The sequence below is a fragment of the Staurois parvus genome, unplaced genomic scaffold, assembly GCF_062004578.1.
Source record: "Staurois parvus isolate SC_StPar_1 unplaced genomic scaffold, SC_StPar_1.0 ptg000018l, whole genome shotgun sequence".
In the NCBI taxonomy this organism is placed as follows: Eukaryota; Metazoa; Chordata; class Amphibia; order Anura; family Ranidae; genus Staurois; species Staurois parvus.
Genome location: NW_028317814.1, coordinates 9,614,334 through 9,635,666, shown reverse-complemented (window position 1 = coordinate 9,635,666; position 21,333 = coordinate 9,614,334). Strand labels below are relative to the sequence as shown.

Sequence of the window (21,333 nt, the reverse complement as noted above, 5' to 3'; positions counted from 1 at the left end):
TAAATAATGTATACTGGTTGAGAGTTGGTTGTAGCGCATTGGTTACTGGGATAAGGTAATTGGGACAAATGGCATATTTTTTCTTTTCAGAAAGTTGCAAGATTGCAACCAGATAATGCATACATTACAAGACACACAGGCAGAACTTGCAGATGCTCAGTTAAAGATTAAGGTGAGTATGCTGGATCCTGCAAGTTAAAACTACTGTCTTACTGTATGCTGAGTTTTATATTTGCCTAATGTATGCTATGTCAAGGAATGAAAACTGAGTGTTGTGTTTTTCTATATAAAGTCCAATAAGAAAGTAGCATCAGACTGGACACTGAAATGACAATGAAAGTTTTTTTCTAAGGATGAAATCTTAATGCCTGATGTTATATTTAGGACAGTCGACTCTACTATACCCATCCTGCTGGTGAATGTCAATATTGTCAGTTGTTGGGTTGCCAGTTCTAGTCAAATACCAATATTTATCAGCCAAAAAGGAACACACCATATAAAATATTCACAAATTTTTATTACAAAATTGTACATAAAACATTTAAACCTACATCCGGTCATAAAATCATACATTAGCAAATAGCAGATACAAAGAACCACTGCAACTTATTTAAATGTGGGTTTTGCCTGGAACTTATCACTCAATAGCCCTGGAAGCTATATGTTAATATTGGGACACAGTGACTTTTAGTCTGATGTGTAATGTGCTATACCTATAGGCAGGTGGTGGCAAAAACAGATGCTGTGCTTGCTACCTGCAGTATTTTGCATCAGTTATCATCTGGCCATAAAGGGGGGCTTAATGTGAGAGGGTGGGGCCTCACTGGAATCAACTTCTACACTCCAGTGGCAGTTGGGTGCAATTTTAGCAGTAAGTAATCATTTAAAAATGAATCTAAGGCTAGGTTCATATATGTGCGGGTGGTGCCGCTGCAGATCCGCACAAAAATCTGTGCAGCCGCACCACCTGCACAGAGGAATGCGGACCTGTGGGTAGGTGCCATTAATTCTAATGGCACGCCGCCCGCACTGGAAATCACAAACGTACTGGGAACCGAGGTTCCTGTGCGGGCTGCGTTTTCAGAAGTGCAGGGACTTCTTCCCTGCGTGTCCTGGGGCACGGAAGTCCATTCAAATGAATGGGCTCTCGTGCCCACGCAAAATGCGGACCGCAGAAACGCGGATATGTGAAACAGGAGGTAACAGGTCAGTGAAATCAATAGACAAAAAAATTGTCTTGTCTATTTAGAAGCTTGCTTTTTTTTTTCTGCCAGACGCTGGAGCAGCAGTTGTCTTCTCAGGAGCAAGATGCCGCAATTGTGAAGAGTATGAAATCTGACCTGGACAAACTTCCAAAGCTTGAGAGAGAACTGCAACAGCTGAGAGAAGAGAATGCTTACCATAGGTACTATTATTCAAGTGCACTTCTGATATCATGTATACTGTAGTAGTACTGCAGTAGTCATCAGGCCTGGTCAGTCTTGTGATTGCAGCAGTACTTTCTCAAAGACCTGGGGACCTGCGTATAGCTGTTTAACTAGCCTTTTAACAAATAGGATGGACAAGCTTCATTGCGTTTTTCTTTCAAGAATATTAGTAAGTAAATGAAAACTGACATTGAGGGAAATCCCAAGATCTGTAGAAACAAATTGATTTCTTAATCATACAGTGCACAACAGGGCACAGGACAGGAAGTCCTAGACCATGGGTTATAGGCCACTAACTTCAGGTGATTGTACACTGTCAAAAGCTTTGCTGGGAACACCACGAGTGTATGCTCATATAGCTCCATCCACTTCTTGAGACTGGAGTGTTTTTGCTAGTGTCCTTAGGCGATTGACCTCTTCTTCTATGGTGAAGTTTTTCAAACCATTTTTTATTTTTCTCCACTACTCCAACTAATACTGCTATCAAAACCACGTTTTTCCTCAGGGCTCCATAACTGTTTCCAAACTGTACTCCGAGCCCATAGCAGTGGAGCCAACCTGTAACGTTTTCTTTGGGCACTTTGGCCTGCATTGGGTGCTCACGTTGACAGGTGATGTAATGACTGTAGTTAGCCATAGGGTGCTATACTGGTCCAGGGCAGTGGTCCATTTCTTTGTCACCCAGATCCGAAGACCCCTTTGGGTCTAAAAAACTAAGTGTATGATAAATTATAGTTAAAGGGAATATGTAATTCCTTTTCTCTGTGCATCTTCCAGCTTCTGCCCAGTTGCTAGTAACAACTAGTAAAATCACAGGCTGCTAGGTAAATATTTATTTCAATCATCCACTCTTGTAATACTAGGAAACACCTTGGATTTGGTTAACAAGTTTACCTGTAATGCAAAAAAACAAATTAATGGGTTGTGTTATACTCTTTATTTGGTTGGACATGATGTAAAGAGAAATTGTAAACAGGCTATGAGATAGGAAAAGAATGGGGGAAATAAAGAATTGAAGACGCAAGTGGTGTAAAAAGATAGGCAGTAACACAAAAGAATGAACTTCAGCCAAAAACATTAGAAATCTGCTAATAAAAGTGCTTATATTGCTGTATCCCTGCTGGAAAGATTCTCCTCATTTCCGCAGAATTCTCCCCTTACCTCTATATCTAGTATGACCACAGGTGATGTGTTTTTCAGCTGTTATAAAATCTGTGTGGGATTGACATATTTAAAGCTCTCTTTCGATATATATATATATATACTGTTTGGAAAGAGGATAACTAGCGCTGGAACCATAATATTGTTTTATATGTTTGGTTTATATTATTGTCATCCAGTAGTATGGTGGTAGTGTAGATTTAGAGAAGCTGAATACTGGGCTGGCAGCTTCTGCATGCCAAAAGGCTTCCATGATATCTAGAATTGAAGTGACACGCCATGATATTCAAGTACACATTTATTCCAATAACAAACCGTTTATAAAGCCAATGTGTTTTGGGGACTCGTTTCTTAGGGCTAATATACAACACAAAAAATATACACTACTAAAAAGTTTTTATATACATCATTGTAACGTGATTTCAGAAAACTATAGAACAGAATACCAGTCAGGGCATTTACGCTATTAATTATGTGCTTACTCATAATCGATTCTGTTCTCCAGCTTTTTAAATCATGTGTTGCATTTTGGCCTTGATGAAGGGGGTAAGGATACAGCCCCTGAAACACACTGGCCTTAAAAATAGTCTGTCATTGGAATAAACTTGTATTGGATTTGAATTTCTCAGTTTGGTGCTTTAATTCTAGATTCAATCGGTCTTCTTTATTCTAACTATATATACAGTATATACATATTATATATGAACTTTAATATCTTAATCTTACATTACAGGATACAGGTGGAATATTCATACAGCGTGAGTTACAGGTGTGTACCTTCAGGTGATTGGACACTGGCAAAGCTTTCAGGGTTTTTGTCCCCCTATAACCCTACCCCACTCTGTGTGTCCTCTGTTTTGTTCTAGTGTCTGAGGGTGATGGTACTTTCCTCCTTCACAAAAAAATTACCTTTGCATAACTAATTTTATTATTTTTCTTTATTATTTTATCTTCCTATTCTTTAATCAGAACCACAGTAAAACCTTAGGAGCCATACCCAGATCCCTCGCTGTGAGAATGGCTTGTAATCTTACTTCGGGCACTGGATCCTGCATAGGCGCTCACATTGGCACTTGGTGCAATATGTTGTTAGCCACAGGGTGCTATACTATTCCAGGGCTGTGGTCCATTGCTATGGAATTCTGTCCCTGAAGACTCCTTCAAGGGTATGTCCACTGTGACGAGTGATGCTTGGACTTTTTTTTTTTTTTTCACAGTACAGCATCATGGACAGGTAAGACCAGGGTCATCCTGTATCTCTGACCGTTACTGTATAAACAGGCTATGTTTGGAAGGATTTTTTCTTGCAGTGTAAACTTTTAAAACTTGGAGCTAAAACCACTTGGTGGATGATCAGGTGTTACATCACACCGCAGATTGCACGCTTTACCTCCACTTCTGCCTAGAGCTTTTGTAAGGGTCTCAGGCACTTTCTCACGTTTTTCTGCCACGAGGATTCATTACAGGATGGTCTACATCTGGGTTACTGCATACTCCTTACAGAAACGCATACCCTATACTCCACTACCTATTCTATGAGTATTCCTTAGGGGAATACCCTCATTAGCTGTGGCAGAGACCAGGCGTCAGGGAGTTGATCAAAAATTGCAACCAGAATTCGTTCTGCTAAAGGCCGGTGCAACCCTCAACCTCAGAGTGATGCTGTGTCCAAGCATCCCAGCTAGAACTGGTCTAGCACTGGTCTCCGGATCCTCATTCTAGCTTTTTTTTCAGGCACACAACAAGTGGCCTATTTGACTAAAGCAGAAATCCCTGCATTTGTGTCACATGTCCTTGGAGACTAAAGCATTGTGTAGCTGGATCGGCAGTGTGAACAGCCTGGGAGATTTGCCAGCTGCCCAGCTCCTAGCGGCTCACCCAGCTAAAGCACAGTCTCATTGCAACTCAACTGACAACGCAAGGCTCCGCCCCCATCCTAAGTAAAGATGATTTTAAAGGTATTGCACTATTGCATGTAAGTTTTTTTTTTTTTTTTTCCACCTATTTATCTTGGGATTTGTGGAACTACTGAGTGTGCAGCTGTGTAGGATTACTTCACCAGAAGCTGATGAAGTGTGACTCTCATCTTTTCTAAGGCTGTACAAGCTGTGTTTGCCTAATCTGTAATAGAATAAGCATGTACTTCTGGTGAGTGCAGTTCCCTAAGTGTGGTGAAAGGAACACTGATGGAAAAAAAGTCTGGTTGAATTGAAGACTCACTGCTGTTTGTGATCTGGGACATGTGTTCTTGATATATACAGTTTCACTGAATTTTATTTGGTTATTTATTATGGACACATGATTTTTTTTTCACTTTTTATAATTTTATATACTATTTAATGGTTGGCTTTACTCCAGAATATGTTTTCCATTGTTGATATATGACTGCATACAGTTTTCATTGACTACTGCTGCACTTGTTTTAGGCATTTGCTCTCTTAATACAATTTCACATAAGTAATGCCCTATTGGTTACCATAACTGTAGCCTCCAATATCATGGTTCCATGTTTAAGTGTAACAAAATGTTCTGTAAATGTTCAGAATAGAGTATTACAGAAGTGGTCTTTTGTTATCTTGCAAGCATTCAGGCAGCTAGCAGACACTGGATGGGATGTGCAGCTATATCCAGGTAGAGAAATGAGTCAGCTTCAAGATGGAGACAAGAGAAAAAGAAAAAGAGCCACTGTGTTAAGGGTGTTGTGAGGAGGTATCAGAGGGGGTGTAGAAAGGGAATAAAGTGAGGGGGGAAGGAGGACATCGAAGACACCCAAGGCAGGACCTTAAGACTCAGCACCTATAAGATGCTCCTTTTTTCAAAGATTCTGCAGATCGAAAATTCTGACTCTCCTAAAGGCTTTCTTTAATCTTGTGGACCCAGGATCGCAACCAGCTTTCACTGCGATTTCTGTATGTCAGACTGCAGCTAACTGGACTAGGGCAATTCACAATCAATATAACCCTGTATTACAGGATTGTGCCATTACAGAGCAACTACAGCAATTGCCTTCTACTCTGCTTTTTTGTACGGATGCCCTATAACATGTCATGAGACAAATTTCCAAAATGTCTCCATTCACATGTGCAGAATCTTATGGCTAAAAGCTTGAACAGCTTAAGCTGCCTGCTAAAGACACTTGACATCAAAGAGGTCACAGGTGGGAAGGTTTTGCTTCCACAGCGGAATACCATCCTCCTTAAGAGCCCCTTTCAATGCATCTATTCAGCTCTTCCTTTCAGTGCAATGCTTGGCACTTAAAGGCTACCAAGCCTTCCCCAAAGCCCTCTTCACATTGAAGTGGTCTCCTCACTCATAAGAGTGGAGGGATAGCAGCCACAGTTTACCTTTCTCTGGCTCTCAGACATCTGAGACCTGTGGGTTTCATTTGTGTTTTCCAAGGAGTACAAAAAATTTCAAAACTCTGTCACCTCCTTGCTTCCTTCTTTCACATCAACCAAAAACTGCTCAAGGACCGTTAGATTTGTAGAATGCCTTCAACCTGGAAAAAGCAGGTGCTTTCTCTCGATTTACCTATACTCTTATCCAGCCAAAGAAGGAATTTGGTTTCTACAGTCCAGATCCCTGGAGTGGACAACTGGAAATTGAATTATCTCAGCCACCATCACCTAGATCAAGAAGAACGAGACCTTTCATCCAGATGTTCCTAATTTGATAAAAAATTGAGGTTTCTGTATGTGGAGATCCTAGCCCCTTCGATTGAACAACAAACTACCTTCTGTTTGTTGCCAAAAACAGGGATCCTATAGCTCTAGCCTCAGATGCCTTACTAATCTCCTGGTCTCGGTTCAATGTGACTCCTGCTTAGTATGCTTGTAAGAAAGTAGAGTAAGAGAGGAAGTCAGTGATTCTAATTGCACCAAACTGGCACAGAAGAACCTGGTACACAGACATACTTATACTTTTAGCAGGTGACCCCTGGACTTATCCCAACAGGTCAGATCTGCTATCTCAAGGCCTTCTATTTCATCTTGCTTCTCAGTCTCTGGCTTTAATGGCATGGCTCTGGAAAACCAGGTATTAAAAAATAGAGGGATTTCTGAGTCTGTAATTCCTACCTTGCTATACGCAGGACAGGCCTCTTCCAGGAAGATCTGTTATCACACATTTTTCATCTTATGTGAAAACAGGCACTTCAGTCCCAGTGATTACTCTGTACCTCACATTCTGGCCTCCTACAAACAGATGTTTACCAGACCTTGGCCTTAAAGGATAAGTTGACCTTTTAGAAAGAAATAATAAATGCACATTTTCAGGTAAAAAAAATGTGCATTTATTATTTTTGTCTACAGGAGCCTGGAAGGCATTGCACCATCAATCAGTAGATCGCTGATGCCATGCAGGTCCCCTGAAGACCTGTCAGAATATCTTCTTGCTGTATGGGATGTACGAGCAAGCAGATATTCTGACAGGATGCTTCAATGAACTACCACGGCGCTCTATAGCGTTGTGGTAGTTAATTGAAAACTACGCTAAGGCTGTCGGGACTTGCAGTTCATTCATTCGTGGAAGTCCAAAAATGAATGATGCAGCTGTGTGTACGGGGGGGGGGGGGGGGGGGGCGGCTGCAGCTGCGGCTATGGTAACATGTTATATGTTTCACCCTAAAAACGAGTGGAACATGTAACATGTTCCCAAAGGTGAACTTATCCTTTAAGTACTCTTAAAGGTCAGGTCTTGGCCTTATCCATTCTTTTTAAAAGGCCTGTGGCTCCACTCACACTTCAAGGTGTATTTCATACTAAGCCTCCCTTGAAGCACCCTAATGCTTCCTTGTAATTTCAACTTGGTTCTCTTTGCCCTTTAAAAACCACCCTTTGAACCTGTCAGGATGAGAGAAATCAGACGGATTGATTTCCTGTTGGTCTTGTCCTGTCCTTGAGACAGCCATCGCACGATGGATACAAAGTCTGATTGCAACAGCTTTTTGCACCCGTTCCACCAGATTGGTGGGAGTTCCTGGGCATTTCAACACATGAGCCTCTGTAGTGAAGAGGTGTAAGGCTGCCACCTGGTTTTCTGTTCATACTTTTTCAAAGTCTTACCAGGTGAATGTCCAATCTTCTGCCAATGCAGCGTTTGCCTGCAAGCTTCTCGCAGTGGCATTCTGTGGTTGAGTCTGTTGACCCTTGTTATGTGGGCCTGTTGGTAGTTCTGTTGGCCTCATTGTTGCCTACCCTTTCTATTCATTTCTTGGAGACATCACATGATATATGAATACTCTGTGTTCTGTACTATATGATTTAGATAAGAGGAATTTTGACTTGCCTGTAAATTCCTGATCTTGGAGCACAGAGCACATGCCACACTCTTTTATTCTTTTCCTTGGTTTACCCTCTTTTGCCTACTACAAAATAGAGGACTGATGGAGTAGGGTAGGGTTATAGGGGAGGCACCTAGGAAGTGTGTTCTGTATAGCTATGCCTTTGTCCAATCACATGAAGGTACACGCCCGTAACCCATGATGTAAGAACGCTCTTCCTGTGTCTTGTACTGTACAGGTAACTCAAAATTTCTCCTGGTGATTTTAAGGGCTCAGCCAAGTTTTTTTGTCTAAGGTGGTTTCTTCTTTCCATTTAAACCAGGACATTGTTTTTCCATCCTTTTGTCCTCAGAGGCTAGTGGGCAATTCACACCTTGAATGTGGTTCATGCTCTCAGGTGTTACTTGAAGGTGACTGCTGCAATTTGTCAGTAAGCCTCCCTCAAATCCTCTTTTGCATTATGCTTTCCTGGCTCAGATCTATTTAGCTAAGACATGCCACAGAGAAGTTGCCTCATAACGCACTTAACTTGTTTGAACACTTCTAAACATTCTTAGTGTGATTCTAAAGGCTGAAGATTTTTTACCTTCATGCATTCTGTGCAAGGTAAAAACCTTCAGTGTGCATCTGCCCCCTCAAGCCTCCTAATACATACCTGAGCCCGATCTTGATCCAGCAATGTGTATGAGAGCAGCAGCTCTCCTGGCACTCTCCCTCCTCATTGGCTGAGACAATCACAGCCAATGAGGAGGGGAAGGGGCTGAGCCACGCTCTGTGTGTCTTTTAGACCCACAGAGCGGGGCTTGAGAGCAAGCACATATGAGTGCCCACAGAGCATGCAGCTTGCTCTGAGGGCACTCAGCAGCGGGGAGGAGCTAGGAGCTCCGGCGGGAGACCCAATAAAAGTAGAATTGGGGTTGGTCTGTGCATAACCATTATACATTGCAGATAAGTATGACATGTTTGTTATTTAACTAAAAAAAATCTGAACTTTTAGTATCACTTCAAAGCACAAGGAAGGGTGACACCGCTTCCAAATATTTCCTTAGGTAGATCTGTCCGTTTTTTAAGCTTATAGCATAGGAGGAAAGTTTCCAGTATTTTTGGCAACGGCTCATTCTACCAAGTGTCAGTGCTTCCTGGACTATACGTCATCAGGCTTCAGTATCTCAAGTTTGTAAAGCTGCTACTTTGTCTTTGGTACATACCTTTTATGAAGTTTTACCAAGTGGATGTTCGAGTCTCTGAGGATGCTACATTGATCAGTTTATGGCTTGTTACAAAAACTGAAGCCTTGCACAATGAGGAGGTGTTGTGCCTAAGGAGGAGATTTCCTGTCTTTGTTTTGTCATTGTCCAATCACTGTAAGGTGGAAGCATAACAATATCGTAATGGAGATGAAGATACCTTTTTGTCCTGTGATGTACGCCCGAAAAGAATTTTACAGATAAACCAAAAATCCCATTTTGTATTGGCTATGAAGAGGTGTACCTTTCAACTGATGCTACATAAGGCAATGCATATGTATTCTTGGCGCTTGTTTTAATTAGATGATATTTTCTAAAACAACATTTTTGTGTGCAGATTGGTTTGATGTTTTGGAACGTTGAGTAATCTGCAGCACAACGCTGTTTACTTGTAATTTGTTATTACTGGGGCAAATCAGGTAATACATTTGAAAAACAGAGCCAAAAATGATTACAGCTGTGGTGGCTTGATTATGTACATCAGTGTAATAGTGGATTTTCTGCAATCAGGGAAATGAAGGAGAATAATGCGCTACTAAAAGAAGAGGTGGAAGGGCTGCACAAAAAGCTAGAACGATATGACCGGATGAAAGAAGAGATGGTGGCCGTAGAGATTGAAAAGGAGGTAAGTTTTTTTGCATGACACAAAGGTCAGTTTTTGAAGCACAAAACTACGCTACAGCTAAACATCAAAATCAGGAAATCTATTCCTTTATGTAAAAGTGAACAACAAAAGAACTCTTTATACCTCTCAAATGGTCATAAAACACATATATCTGCCTTTGTAAGTGTGCACATCATAACATACCAAATGAGTTCAAGCATACGTTTTTCATTTTTGGTGAATATAAAGAAGAAAAATATATTAAAATCGCAATAAAAAATATTTTGCAGACAGGGCCTTGCTCTTGGCACGCTATATGTGTTAGGACAGGGTGATCTATTTAATGAAGAAAAATTTGTTTACCCCTCTCATTTATACATGACTATATTTAAATTTTTTATTTTTTTTTTTAAGATAGGAGAAATTAAGAAAACCCACAACATAAATAGTATGAAGTATAGTTAACCACATGCCGCCTAGCCACTGTAGAAATACGGCGGCATGGCGGCACGGCGGCACGGCTATGTTTTCAAAACGTGTGTTTTCAAAACAGGTAGGGGGCGCGCCGCCGCCCTACCTGTCCAGCCGGTCACGGCCGCGGATGTCAGTCACCGAGTCACATCCGGTCGTTACCGGCTGTGTCCCGGCGATTAGCGGCAATCAGTGACAGAGAGCACAGCTGCAGTAGCTGTGCTTTTTGTCAGTTCCCTGACAGCTCCTGACAGGCTGATTGGGAGAGAAGAGTTTCTCTCTCCCGATCAGCGGTGTTCCCTGCAGTACACACCCCCGCCCCCTAGTAAAACACTCCCCTCACACAGTTAACCCTTTCACTGAATAATAGTTAACCCCTTCCTCCCCAGTGCCATTAGTACAGTGTCAGTGTTTTTTTTTTTTTGCACTGATCACTGTATTTTTGTCACTGGGGATGTCACAGTGTCAGAATGTCCGCCGCAATCCCGCCATAAGTCGCTAATCGCCGCCATAAGTCACTGATCGCCACCATTATTAGTATAAATAAAAATTAAAAATCCCAGTATCTTTCCCGCCATTTGTAAACGCTATAACTTTCACGTAAACCAATTAATTTACACGTATTGGGGTTTTTTGTAGCAAAAACATGTCGCAGAATGCATTTTGGCAGAAATTTATGACTAAATTTGATTTTTAAATTTTTTTTACTGGACATGTTTTATAGCAAAAAGTCCAAAATATTGTTTTTTTTTCCTCAAAATTGTCAGCCTTTTTTTTTTTTTTATAACGCAAAAAATAAAAACCGCACAGGCGATCAAATACCACCAAAAGAAAGCTCAATTTGTGGGAAAAAAGGATGTAAATTTCATTTATGTACCGTATTGCATGACCGCGCAATTGTCCGTTAAACTAGCGCAGCGCTGTATAGCAAAAAAATGGCGTAAATTGCAGTATCTATACCATAGTTTGTAGACGCTATAACTTTCACACAAAGCAATCAAAATGCACTTTATTGGGATTTTTTTTACCAAAACCATGTAGCAGAATACATTTTGGCCTAAATTTAAAACTAACTTTGAGTTTACTATATATTTTTTATAGCTAAAAGTAAAAAATATCGTTTTTCTTCAAACTTTTTGGTCTTTTTTTGTTTACAGCGTGAAAAATAAAAAGTGCACAGGTGATCAAATACCACCGAAAGAAAGCTCTATTTGTGTGAAAAAAGGACTTAAATCTCGTTTGGAAGCAGCATTGCATGACCGCGCAATTATCAGTTGAATTAGTGCAGCACCGAGTAGCAAAAAGAGGCCTGGTCATAAAGGGGGGTAAATCCTCAGGAGGGCAAGTGGTTAAAGGAGAAGTACAGCCAAAGCTTTTTTGGCTGTACTTCTCCTGTGGATCACAGGAGTAGTACAGCCAAAGCTTTTTTGGCTGTACTTCTCCTGTGGATCACAGGAGTGCAGTTCGCCCTGCATTCCTGTGACCCAGTTTCAGCTGACAGTGGACTGAAGTCTGCTGACGTCACTCAGCCGGTCCAGGCTGGGGAGAGATCCCAACTTTGAAGCCCCAGAGTCTGGAGCGGCACCTGGCTCAGTCTCTCAGCAAAGCGCTGAGAGCCTGAGCCAGCTGCTCCCTTCCCTCCACAGCCCAGCACTCCAGTGAGTGCTAGGGGACAGAACAGACAGTGGTGACTGACAGTCCTGCTCTCTGCTCATAGTGGAGAAGAGAACTCAGTGATCAGTGGTCATGTGATTGCTGAGTGCTTACCCTTATGCCCCGTACACACTATAAGAAAATCGGACGAAAATTTTTTGTACAAGGACCGATCATCTGATAATTGGATCGTTAGTACACAGCTTTTGAGAGCTGATCACGACAACAACGTACGGCAATATCCGAAGGGACAAGCGCAAACTAGATCGTACGATTTTCATTTAATACATAGTACAGTAGTCGTCTGAAAATACAATACAAATACAGCGTAATGCATGACATCACTTTCAAAATTCTTTTCTTTCATAGGAGAATTTTCGTATCTTTAGTAACCTTTTCACTTTCGATGTGAGACTAGCAGGCGAAAAAAAATGGCCGATCGTTCGATATTCTTATCGTGTGTACGGGGCATTAGAGCCGACGGGGGACAGATGCAACATTGGACCGATGCTGCATCCACCTAGGTAAGTATAAATAGGAGAAAAAAGTCCTACTCCTTTTAATCATAAGACAGAGCTCACTGTGTCTATTGGTGAAGTACTGTTACACAGCACAGGATGACGCTTGAGATTTTGAAGGGCTTTGTACCAACTGTCCACCATGTAGTTCCAGAACTTTCTCCGAGTAAAGCCGGCCAGGTTCTTGAACTCAGAATGTCGGCACAGGTACACTTTGTATGTAAAAGTATACCTGTAAAAAACAAAAGAAATCCGGAGTATATGCTTACTTTCTAGCAGCCTGATTGTTGAAATGCTGCTTGATTGCTCCCCAGCCAGTGCAAGTATTTGACTACTTGAATGGGTTATATACCTGTGTTCCCTTGCACACAGCGGTTCCCCCTGTAATGCAGTAAAGAGCACAGAGTGCAGCAGGGAGTTGGCATTCCAGTATTCCATACCCCCGGAAATGTGGAATACTTGCAGTGGCCAGGTGGCAACAGCGATACAGCATTTTAAAAACAGGCAGCCGGAAAGGTATATAAGCACAGTGCCACTTTTTTAAGTTCATTTTGTTTTTACAGCTATGCTTTGGTATATAAAGTGACTCTGTGCTAACGTGTCCACCTTTATTATGTGAGTTGCACAGCTGAAAATAGCCAAATTCTTTTGTCAGAGCAAAACCCTTAAAAGGACTGATGTGTAAAATAAATGGAGCTGCTCTAAACTGGTAGAAATATTTGGGTAAAAATATACTTTTTTTTTTCTAAAAACTTTATTTGCCCCATCAAATTGAGAGCTAGGTTATGCGCCTCCAAATGAAAATGTCTCAGAGATTAGAAATAATCCTACAAATGTACTTACACTCCTAAAAAATTAAAACTATGTGAGGACCTTAGAGGGCTGTTTGGAGCAAATACATTTTGTATAGAGCCTCAGGATTGACTTGTCTCAAAACTGATTTAATCAGTAAAGAGAAGTCTTAAGCTGGGTATACACTTCTTTTTTTTGTTCGTTTAGCTGGAGGCTAAAAACAAACAAACCCGAACGGATTCCCCCATCCACACAAGCAAGGTAGATGGAGGAATCCTCGTAGTGCTAGTGTATTCTCCTCTGCCGCCAGAATTTACTGTTCAGCCATTGATCAGAGCTACAGCGGCTAACCGAATGAAAGTTTTCCAATAGTCACATTCAACAAAAGTCAATCTACCAATTGACTTCTGTTGAGCAGGGAGGGCCACTTACAGATCAAAATCAGGCTGGTCCCTGCTGAACCGGATTTTGATATGTGTACCCACCTTAAAGTTTACGTAAAAGTAAACTTGTTTGGAGAAGGATAAGGGGACTGCAGTTACTGGCCTCTCTCTCCGAATATTTCTTTTTGTCTGAAAATTGCCTGGCTGATATGTGACCCACTGGTTTCATTGCTTTCTTTGGTAATGACCCAGAACAGCTATGCACATTGAATAAGTCAGAGAAAAGTAAAAAAATTCTAAATATACATCTTTTCCAGGTCACAGGGAGGGTGGATCGGCAGCGGCTGCACTACTTTGAACATGTTACATGTTCCACCTAAAAATGGGTGGAACATGTAACATATTCCCAAAGGTGAACTTGTCCTTCAAACTAGTGGGTTAGCATAAGAGCCAGTGGAGGAAAGAGGGTTAGTGATTGGACTGGCTAATTTGGGTTGGGTGAAAATCTTGTATAGTCACTGGAAACTGATAGGCAACACAAAATCGGTACAATCATACAAGTTTAGAACTTGAGTATGTGAAAAAGCGCTCATAGGCCACAATTAGATAAATTATAAGATACTGTTCCTTTTAATTTTTCATGATTTAAGCTGCATTTCACTCTACTAAAGCACTTTGTATTTAGAATGTGGCTGTATATTTTTTTTCTTTTAGAAAACTTTGAAGAAGTTAAAAAGCTGGGAAAACCTGGAGCAAACAACTGGTCTGAACATCAAGTAGGTGCTTAACATTTGACTGAAGATGATCTAATTTGTGAGGTTGATGGAGAGAGTGGCAGTCATGTTGATTTGGCTCTGGCGCTGAATATTGTTGTAATGTTTAAAACTGCCTGAGAATCAGAAAACTTTGATTCAAGAGTTACATACCTGTCCATGTAAAACTTTAGCAAAAAATACAAGCTTTTCAGTTGGAGGAAAAATTTAGAGACCCCATGCATCTAACTGAAGGGTCTTCATGGAACTATTAAAAACTTGTGTGTCGCCACAAGTAAAAGAAAACAAAAATATGATAAAGAGGTGTTCCTGATAGACATTTAAATGAATGTCATACTGGATTTGGTTTTATTTCTGGATTATTAAATCTATACTTATTGTTTTGTACCTGATAATCCTTAATGTGAGTTGTCATTTAAGTGCATGTTGTTTTCTTTTTAATATATATTATGAGATAATTGAAACAATTTGCCTCCTATAAGCGAAGCTCTGCCCCCCCCCAAAAACAAAAATTAAAAGTCAGCAGCTACAAATTACTGTAGCTGCTGACTTTTAATATAAGGGCACTTACCTGTCCCAGGGATCTAGCGATGTCCTCACCCGAGCCATATTTTCAGTTGCCTTCGGATGCTGGTGGCAGCATTTTCAGTAAGGGAAACCAGAAGTCAAGTCTTGCACCTTCACAGCCGGTTTCCTACTGCGCCTGTGCAAAGCATGCTGTGCTTTGTGAATGGGCTGCAGTCTTCTGGGACCTGTGAAGTGTCCCAGAATGCGGCGGGGGTTGGGGGCTGAACTTCTGGCTCAGATCGCAGCAGCAGGAAGTGGGAGCGGGTATCTGTCAAAAGCAGGTATTCGCCAGATGTGACAGTGGAGGGGGGGAGGAGGCAGACAAGCGTAACTTGGGTAGAGTTCTGCTTTAACTCCTTAATAAAATACATGAAGTCCCTTTTGTAGATGAGTCATGAGTTGCCAATAAATGTAGTATTTACTACTGTTTATGAGTATACTCAGAGGCGCTGGGAACTTTTAGACTTGTATTTGTAATAAGAAAAAGGAGAATTTAAAACAAGCTCAGTTACTCTGGCAAGGTGGTTCCAAGACAGCATGGCTTCCCTTGATTGGCAGCCAACAGCTTAAACTGTAGAAATACAGAAAGGAGTGCCAGACCAAAACTGAATAAAGAGTCCAGGATGGTTTTAATTGTTGGTAAAAAAAAAAAGTCATATAAAACTAATTTCAGGGGCAACACCACTTCTCCTTCATCAGAGCTCAACGCAGAATTAAATGTAGGTAGACTTGGTGAAAACAGTAACTTAACAGCTCTATATTAGAACCAGTATTGAAATCTCCTCGTGGAGTAACAACTTAAAGCGGAGTTCCAGTTGAATAAAAAAAAAAATAAGTCAGCAACTACTAAAACTCCCTCCCTTGTGGCTTCACAGTCGGGTGACCACTGCGTATGCATGAGTAGCGCTCTTTGTGAATGGTCCTGTAGTCTTCTGGGACCTGTCACGTGTCCCAGAAGACTACGGGGAGGGAGGGCAACTTCCGCTTCTGGTTGCCTTAGGTGATTGCAGTAGAAGTGGGAGCGGGTACCTGTCAAATTCGGGTACCCACTCCTCAGCGGTGGCAGTCCTTAACGGGGAGCGGCGGACAAAGGCTTAAAGTGGAACTTCCCATTTTGGGTGGAGCTCTGCTTTAATAGCAGTTGCTGCTCATCTGAGCCCTGATGAAGGGGGAGCAGTGTTGCCTCCAAAACGAGTTGGCTGTTTTTATGACCTTTTTTTAACCAACAATTAAAATGATCTTGGGCTCTTTCTTCTGATTTAGGTCCGGATTTTCTTTCTGCATAAACTTGGTATAACAGTATAAAAATTATACCCAAAATCCTTGCGATGCATACAATGGGCAGATCTAATGGTTGGTAACTTATTTTTGCTATCCAAGCATTGCTGAAAAAATACCCTTTTTGTCAATCTGTGATTTGAGAACCTTTGTTGTTAATGCAAGTAGGGAGTTCTAGTACAAACTCACTGCAGGCTTTTTGTTGCCTCATAAAAAGATTCAGATCCACTTAGTACATTTGTTTGTGATTGGTGATATAGGAAATAGAGAGAACTGCATGTATGCTCCAGGAAGTACACTGCCAGGCACATTGTGAGATGCTTTCTGGATTCTGTCTGCCTGGGAAAAGGCACATTTCACACTACAGTGATTTCTTTTGCGCCTGCTTTCTCGCTGCCATGCACAACATTACAAATCACATTATTCTGTATGGTGCCAATGCACATCAGTGCAACATGGTGCAGTGTGATCTTTGAAAAGGTGGAAGTACTTAGTGTGTTTTTTGTCCCTAGTGACTTCAGTGGGAGTGCACATAATGTATATGCGTTCTTCGTAGAGTTTTTTGTCCAGTCTCCTCCACCTACAAAATAATCGCATGAAAATGCATTAAACATGCTTGTAAAAATGTGCTTTAACAGGAAAGTGGAGGTAAAACTGAAATGAAGTCTGTTTTTATAATGTCTATCTGATTGCATTGTGTTGCTGTGGCTTTAGTTGAACTTTACAGGAAATCTTTACTAAAAGTGGTACGAGGATCATAGTTGGGGTGCAATGTCATGGAGTGGACCTGAACACCTGATCCTCATAATGGTTCCAGGTTGTTTCCTCCAGTAGATCAGCTTTTCATTTGGTCAACTATCCTTTCCATATAAGAGATAAGTAGTATAAACCAACATATTCCTTTACTACAGTTTTTTTTTTTTGTTTATACCAGGCTGGTAAACCATAGGACGCAGAAAGCAAATGCACATGAAATGTTTTAGGGGACATCTTTTTCATTCTCATCTGTTGTTTTAGGAAACAATAAAAATGCAAATTCCTACTATGTCTTAGATTTGACTGCATGTTTCTGTTTTTTTTTTTTTTTTTAAATTATTGTCAGCTCCTATCAACAAAAGGCTGTGTGATCCTATACATATAATTGTACCTACTACGTAAATGGCTCTTGAAATGTGATTTCAATACACTGTTTAAAAAGGATTGCTACATTGCCACAGAATTATGTGAACATGTAGGAAGATGACATTGGGACAAGAGTGTTAGAGGCAGGCATTTCAATCAAGTATAGGCTTAGCTTGCTCTGTTGTATATAAATATATTGCACAGTTGCATTTATATAGCATTCGTGAATGAACCCTGTTAGAAAAGCTCTATGGCCTATGTTTTTGAGGCCTCCAAACTGCATAATATTGCCTAAAGAATTTGTGGGAGCCGAGCTGTTCTCCTGACTCAGTCCTGTTCATGTGAAGCATTCTGAGAAGGGTGAGTCGCTGCACACAGGTCCTTATTCTGTGCCTTAATACAAGCAGCCCGGGTCACAGTCTGAGGAACATTATACAAAGCAAGCTTTTAGCAAGAATTTCATCAGTTGCTTATAGCTTGCCAAGTGCTGGTTGACAATCTTGTTTAATGCTACAGCTAGTCCTCCTACTAAAGTGAACTATCTAACGAGCTGTAAACATTTTAAACTAAAAGTGCCATCTAAAAGGGTGCACTGCACTTGCCTTCATTCGCCAGAAAACCCTTCTTTGTGTGTGCTCCTCTAAGGTTTGGTTGACTTTTCTGGGGATCAGACGTCCTGAATTCTCAGCCAAAGCCCCACCCACCTGCCTGCACCGTGTCCAGTAAGCGTGCCGGTAATGACCAGTAAAGTGTTCTTAATGGACAGGGGTTTGACAGTTCGTAGGTATTAACCCAGAAATCAGGGATGTATCCTAGGGACAAAGTGAAACTGACCCAAGAGGGACATAGAGAAGGGTTTTCTGGCTATCAAAGGTAAAATCCTGTAGCTTGTGATGCCTATGCACAGGCAGGACATTTGATATTATACCTGTTAAAAACCGCTGACAGGTTTGCTTACAGATTAAAGCCTAAAGGTTTGCTTTAAGATGAAATACTCCTGCCTTATGTTAGCCATACACCGCTCAAATTTCAGGATAATTCCTTCTAGATTAGTCAAAATGCAAAGCTTGGGCGCCTTTGTTGGCACCACCCAGTTTGACAAATGTTGATTTAAAAATCTTCTGAGCCTGGTGGAAAAACTGAACAGCTGAACAACACTGCACTGAATCAGATCCAACCACTGTGAGGACATCGCTAGATCCCTGGGACAGGTACGTGCCCTTATATTAAAAGTCAGCAGCTACAGTAATTTGTAGCTGTCTGATTACAAAAGTCGGCACTGTAGATTTCTATGCTGTTCAGCAATGAAGGAACATCTATTGATTTTCTCTCATTTATCTCTATTGTAAACGTGTATGGCTGGTCTTCAGACAGATATTTAAAGGGTTAGTTCACCTTTACAGAAAATCTGCAAAAGTCACTCCACCCTCCTCCCACGATCCTGAGCTGTCAGGACTCCTGCAAGCTGCTCCACAGGTCTGGGGATTTGAAACCTCCGCTGCTTTCCCTACCCTTCTTTCAGCGCTGCCAGGACAGACCAGACAGATTCAGATTGGTTAGCACCATCACATGTGCCAATCTGACCAAACTGAGGAGAGTGCGCAATGGAGATTTCAAGTCCCTAGACGAGTGGAGCAGCTTTTGGGAGGCAAGTACAGCGGAGACCGGTGGGAGGGGTGAGTCTGATGTTAAGTAATGCTTTAAAGCAAATTCTTGTAGGCAAATTAGGTCTAAAAATATATTTTGCAAAGTGCAAAAACCTTTAGGCCCCTTTCACACTAGAAACTGCACATCTGTGGCGTGTTTTTACTTTGCACATTTGTATACACTTCATGTGACTGTTCATGCGTGTTTTTCTATCTGCATTTGGCCTGTGATGTCTCTTCCTTCTTTATTTCCTTGGGCTTCTGTGTGCACTGCAATGCGTTGCAGTGCATTTGCACTCATATTTGTGTGTTTGCGGTGTGGAAAAATGCAGCATGCTTTACTTTTTTTCATTGTACTACACTGCAGTGGTGTGATCTATGCCCATAGGATAGCATGGATTTTGGACTGTCTTTGCAAGTAGAGTGCAGTCAAAAATGCATCCAACTGCACCTGGTGTGCAAGGGACCTTACAGCAACCAATCTTAATATATTGCTTAAAGCAGAGCTCATGTGAAAATCTTTGTTTTCCCATGCAACGGGGCTGTGCCCGCACTGCATATGTTGACTGCTCATTTTGTCCAGGGGCGCAAGGAAAATCTGTACTTACCCGAGCCTCCGGAAAACAGCGCTCCCCCATATCCAGTGGTAGACTGTTCCTGCCGTCCACGTGCCAGAGCCAGTCTATGGGTATGATGACATCAGAAACCGTCCATTTACAAGACTGTTAGCATGTGGGAGGGCAGGAGTGGCAGGGGCCAGTCTTGCGCTCGGATGATCATCGGATTAGGTAATTATATTTGCTCTCCTCACCCCTAGACAAAAGCTAGCAGTTAACCCATCAGTGTGGGCACAGCCCCACTGCATGGGAAAATACAAATTTTGCTCAGAGTTCTTCTTTAGCTAATTTTACAGAAGGGAATGCTGGTTACTGTATGATATTACTTACTCCCAATCTTTTGTTTCTTTTGAAATGTATTTCTGTTTGGTTTTTTTTTTTTTTTTTTTTTTTTTTTGCATGCTTAGAGTTCTTCTTTAAGTAACTCTAGGCAGAATAAATTGTAGTATTTTCAGGAACCTGAGAGTGGCTATGGAACCACTTATTTCCTGGAATACTTCTCTTTTCCTAAATTGGAATATGAGGAGCTGGTGATTTAACAGTAAATTACTTTTGCTTGTATTTTTCTCATAATGAAATCCAATTATAATGCTTCCATATGTGTTTACGATCTCCCTCATAATCACCAGCATCTGTCACCCCGTCCCCCCTGTCTTCCCACACAATGCTAAGCATCGGGTCTTTGTAACATTCCTTCAGATGATGGTGCTGGAACATTGCCTTGGCTGACGACTGCCTGTCCTTGCCTCAATATTCCACCTAAGTGACTTTCTGGTTGAAAAGAAAAAAAAAAAAAAAGGACACGTTTAAGCTTTTACTTACCTCAAGCTGTTCATGTTTAATGAAGTAATTTAGCAGCAGGAGACAAATGGAAATGAGTGACAAGTTTTTTTCTTTTTTTTTTTTTTTTTTTGCTCCAGACTAATAACATCTTCATTTAAAATTAGGCTGTTCAGTTGGAGCAGTGAGATTTTGATTAAGCCACGTAACATTGAACAGCCTTTCTGAGAGAGAGTATGTATTTATTAGAGAATGGACGGGAGAAAAAAATGTTAATTGCGCCCAAGGAAATAATTTATAGCCACGCTTTAATAATTTGCCTTGAGCAGATTTCACACTGTTTCCAATAAAATTCATCCTGTAAATGCTAATATAAGACGTGGATTTGCATGCTTTGGGGCATTAGAGAGCCGTGGATGGCATGATTGACGTTCACGTCTGGTCTTGAGGTAGTACAAAGAATTCACTAGGGTTTGCTGGAAATGGTTGTAGTTTTAACTGTCCCATCAAGTGTAATATTACTCCTGCTATTCTTAATCTCTTTCAAATTATTTTTTATATCATTAACATGGTTTTTGGATTATTTTGACCTTAATTTCTCTTCTGTGTCTTTCACTTTTGATGGCCTAGATCTCTGATATTTCATAGTTTTAGAATTAAAGTGGTTGTAAAGAAAAAAAAAATGAATAACATTTCTGTACTGACCTGCTCTGTGCAGTAGAATTGCACAGAACCCAAGCATCCGCCCCCTCCCCACCCCCCCCAATCCTCCACTTCTTGTACATAGAATGCATTAAGGTAAAAAAACCTTGAGGCTTTAGAACCACTTTAAAACTAAAGTGTATCTAAACAACTTTTTTTTTCTCTACTGCTTTAGTTGCATCACCTGTAATGAAGTTCCATGATGTGCAGACTGATGGATTCTTTAGAAAACTGTATTTGCAGGGCCTTGTGGTCTTCCTGCTGCTGGGATTCCAGTGCTGTGGAGGTTAACAGCTTTGAGCTTCTTGGCT

At 41.1% G+C, this 21,333-nt stretch overlaps 1 protein-coding gene across 4 annotated transcripts in view; it reads left to right on the top strand.

The window, feature by feature from the left end:
* Positions 1-21,333, top strand: part of MAD1L1 (mitotic arrest deficient 1 like 1) — a 1,068,146-nt gene that overhangs the window by 21,849 nt on the left and 1,024,964 nt on the right. For 3 of the 4 annotated variants that reach the window (XM_089682405.1, XM_089682399.1, XM_089682386.1), the window contains exons 6-10: positions 91-172; positions 1,275-1,405; positions 3,322-3,357; positions 9,627-9,741; positions 14,252-14,313. In XM_089682405.1, coding sequence (XP_089538531.1) covers positions 91-172; positions 1,275-1,405; positions 3,322-3,357; positions 9,627-9,741; positions 14,252-14,313 — 426 coding nt within the window. The remainder of the gene's footprint in view (positions 1-90; positions 173-1,274; positions 1,406-3,321; positions 3,358-9,626; positions 9,742-14,251; positions 14,314-21,333) is intronic. The other variant, XM_089682390.1, reaches the window with a different exon arrangement.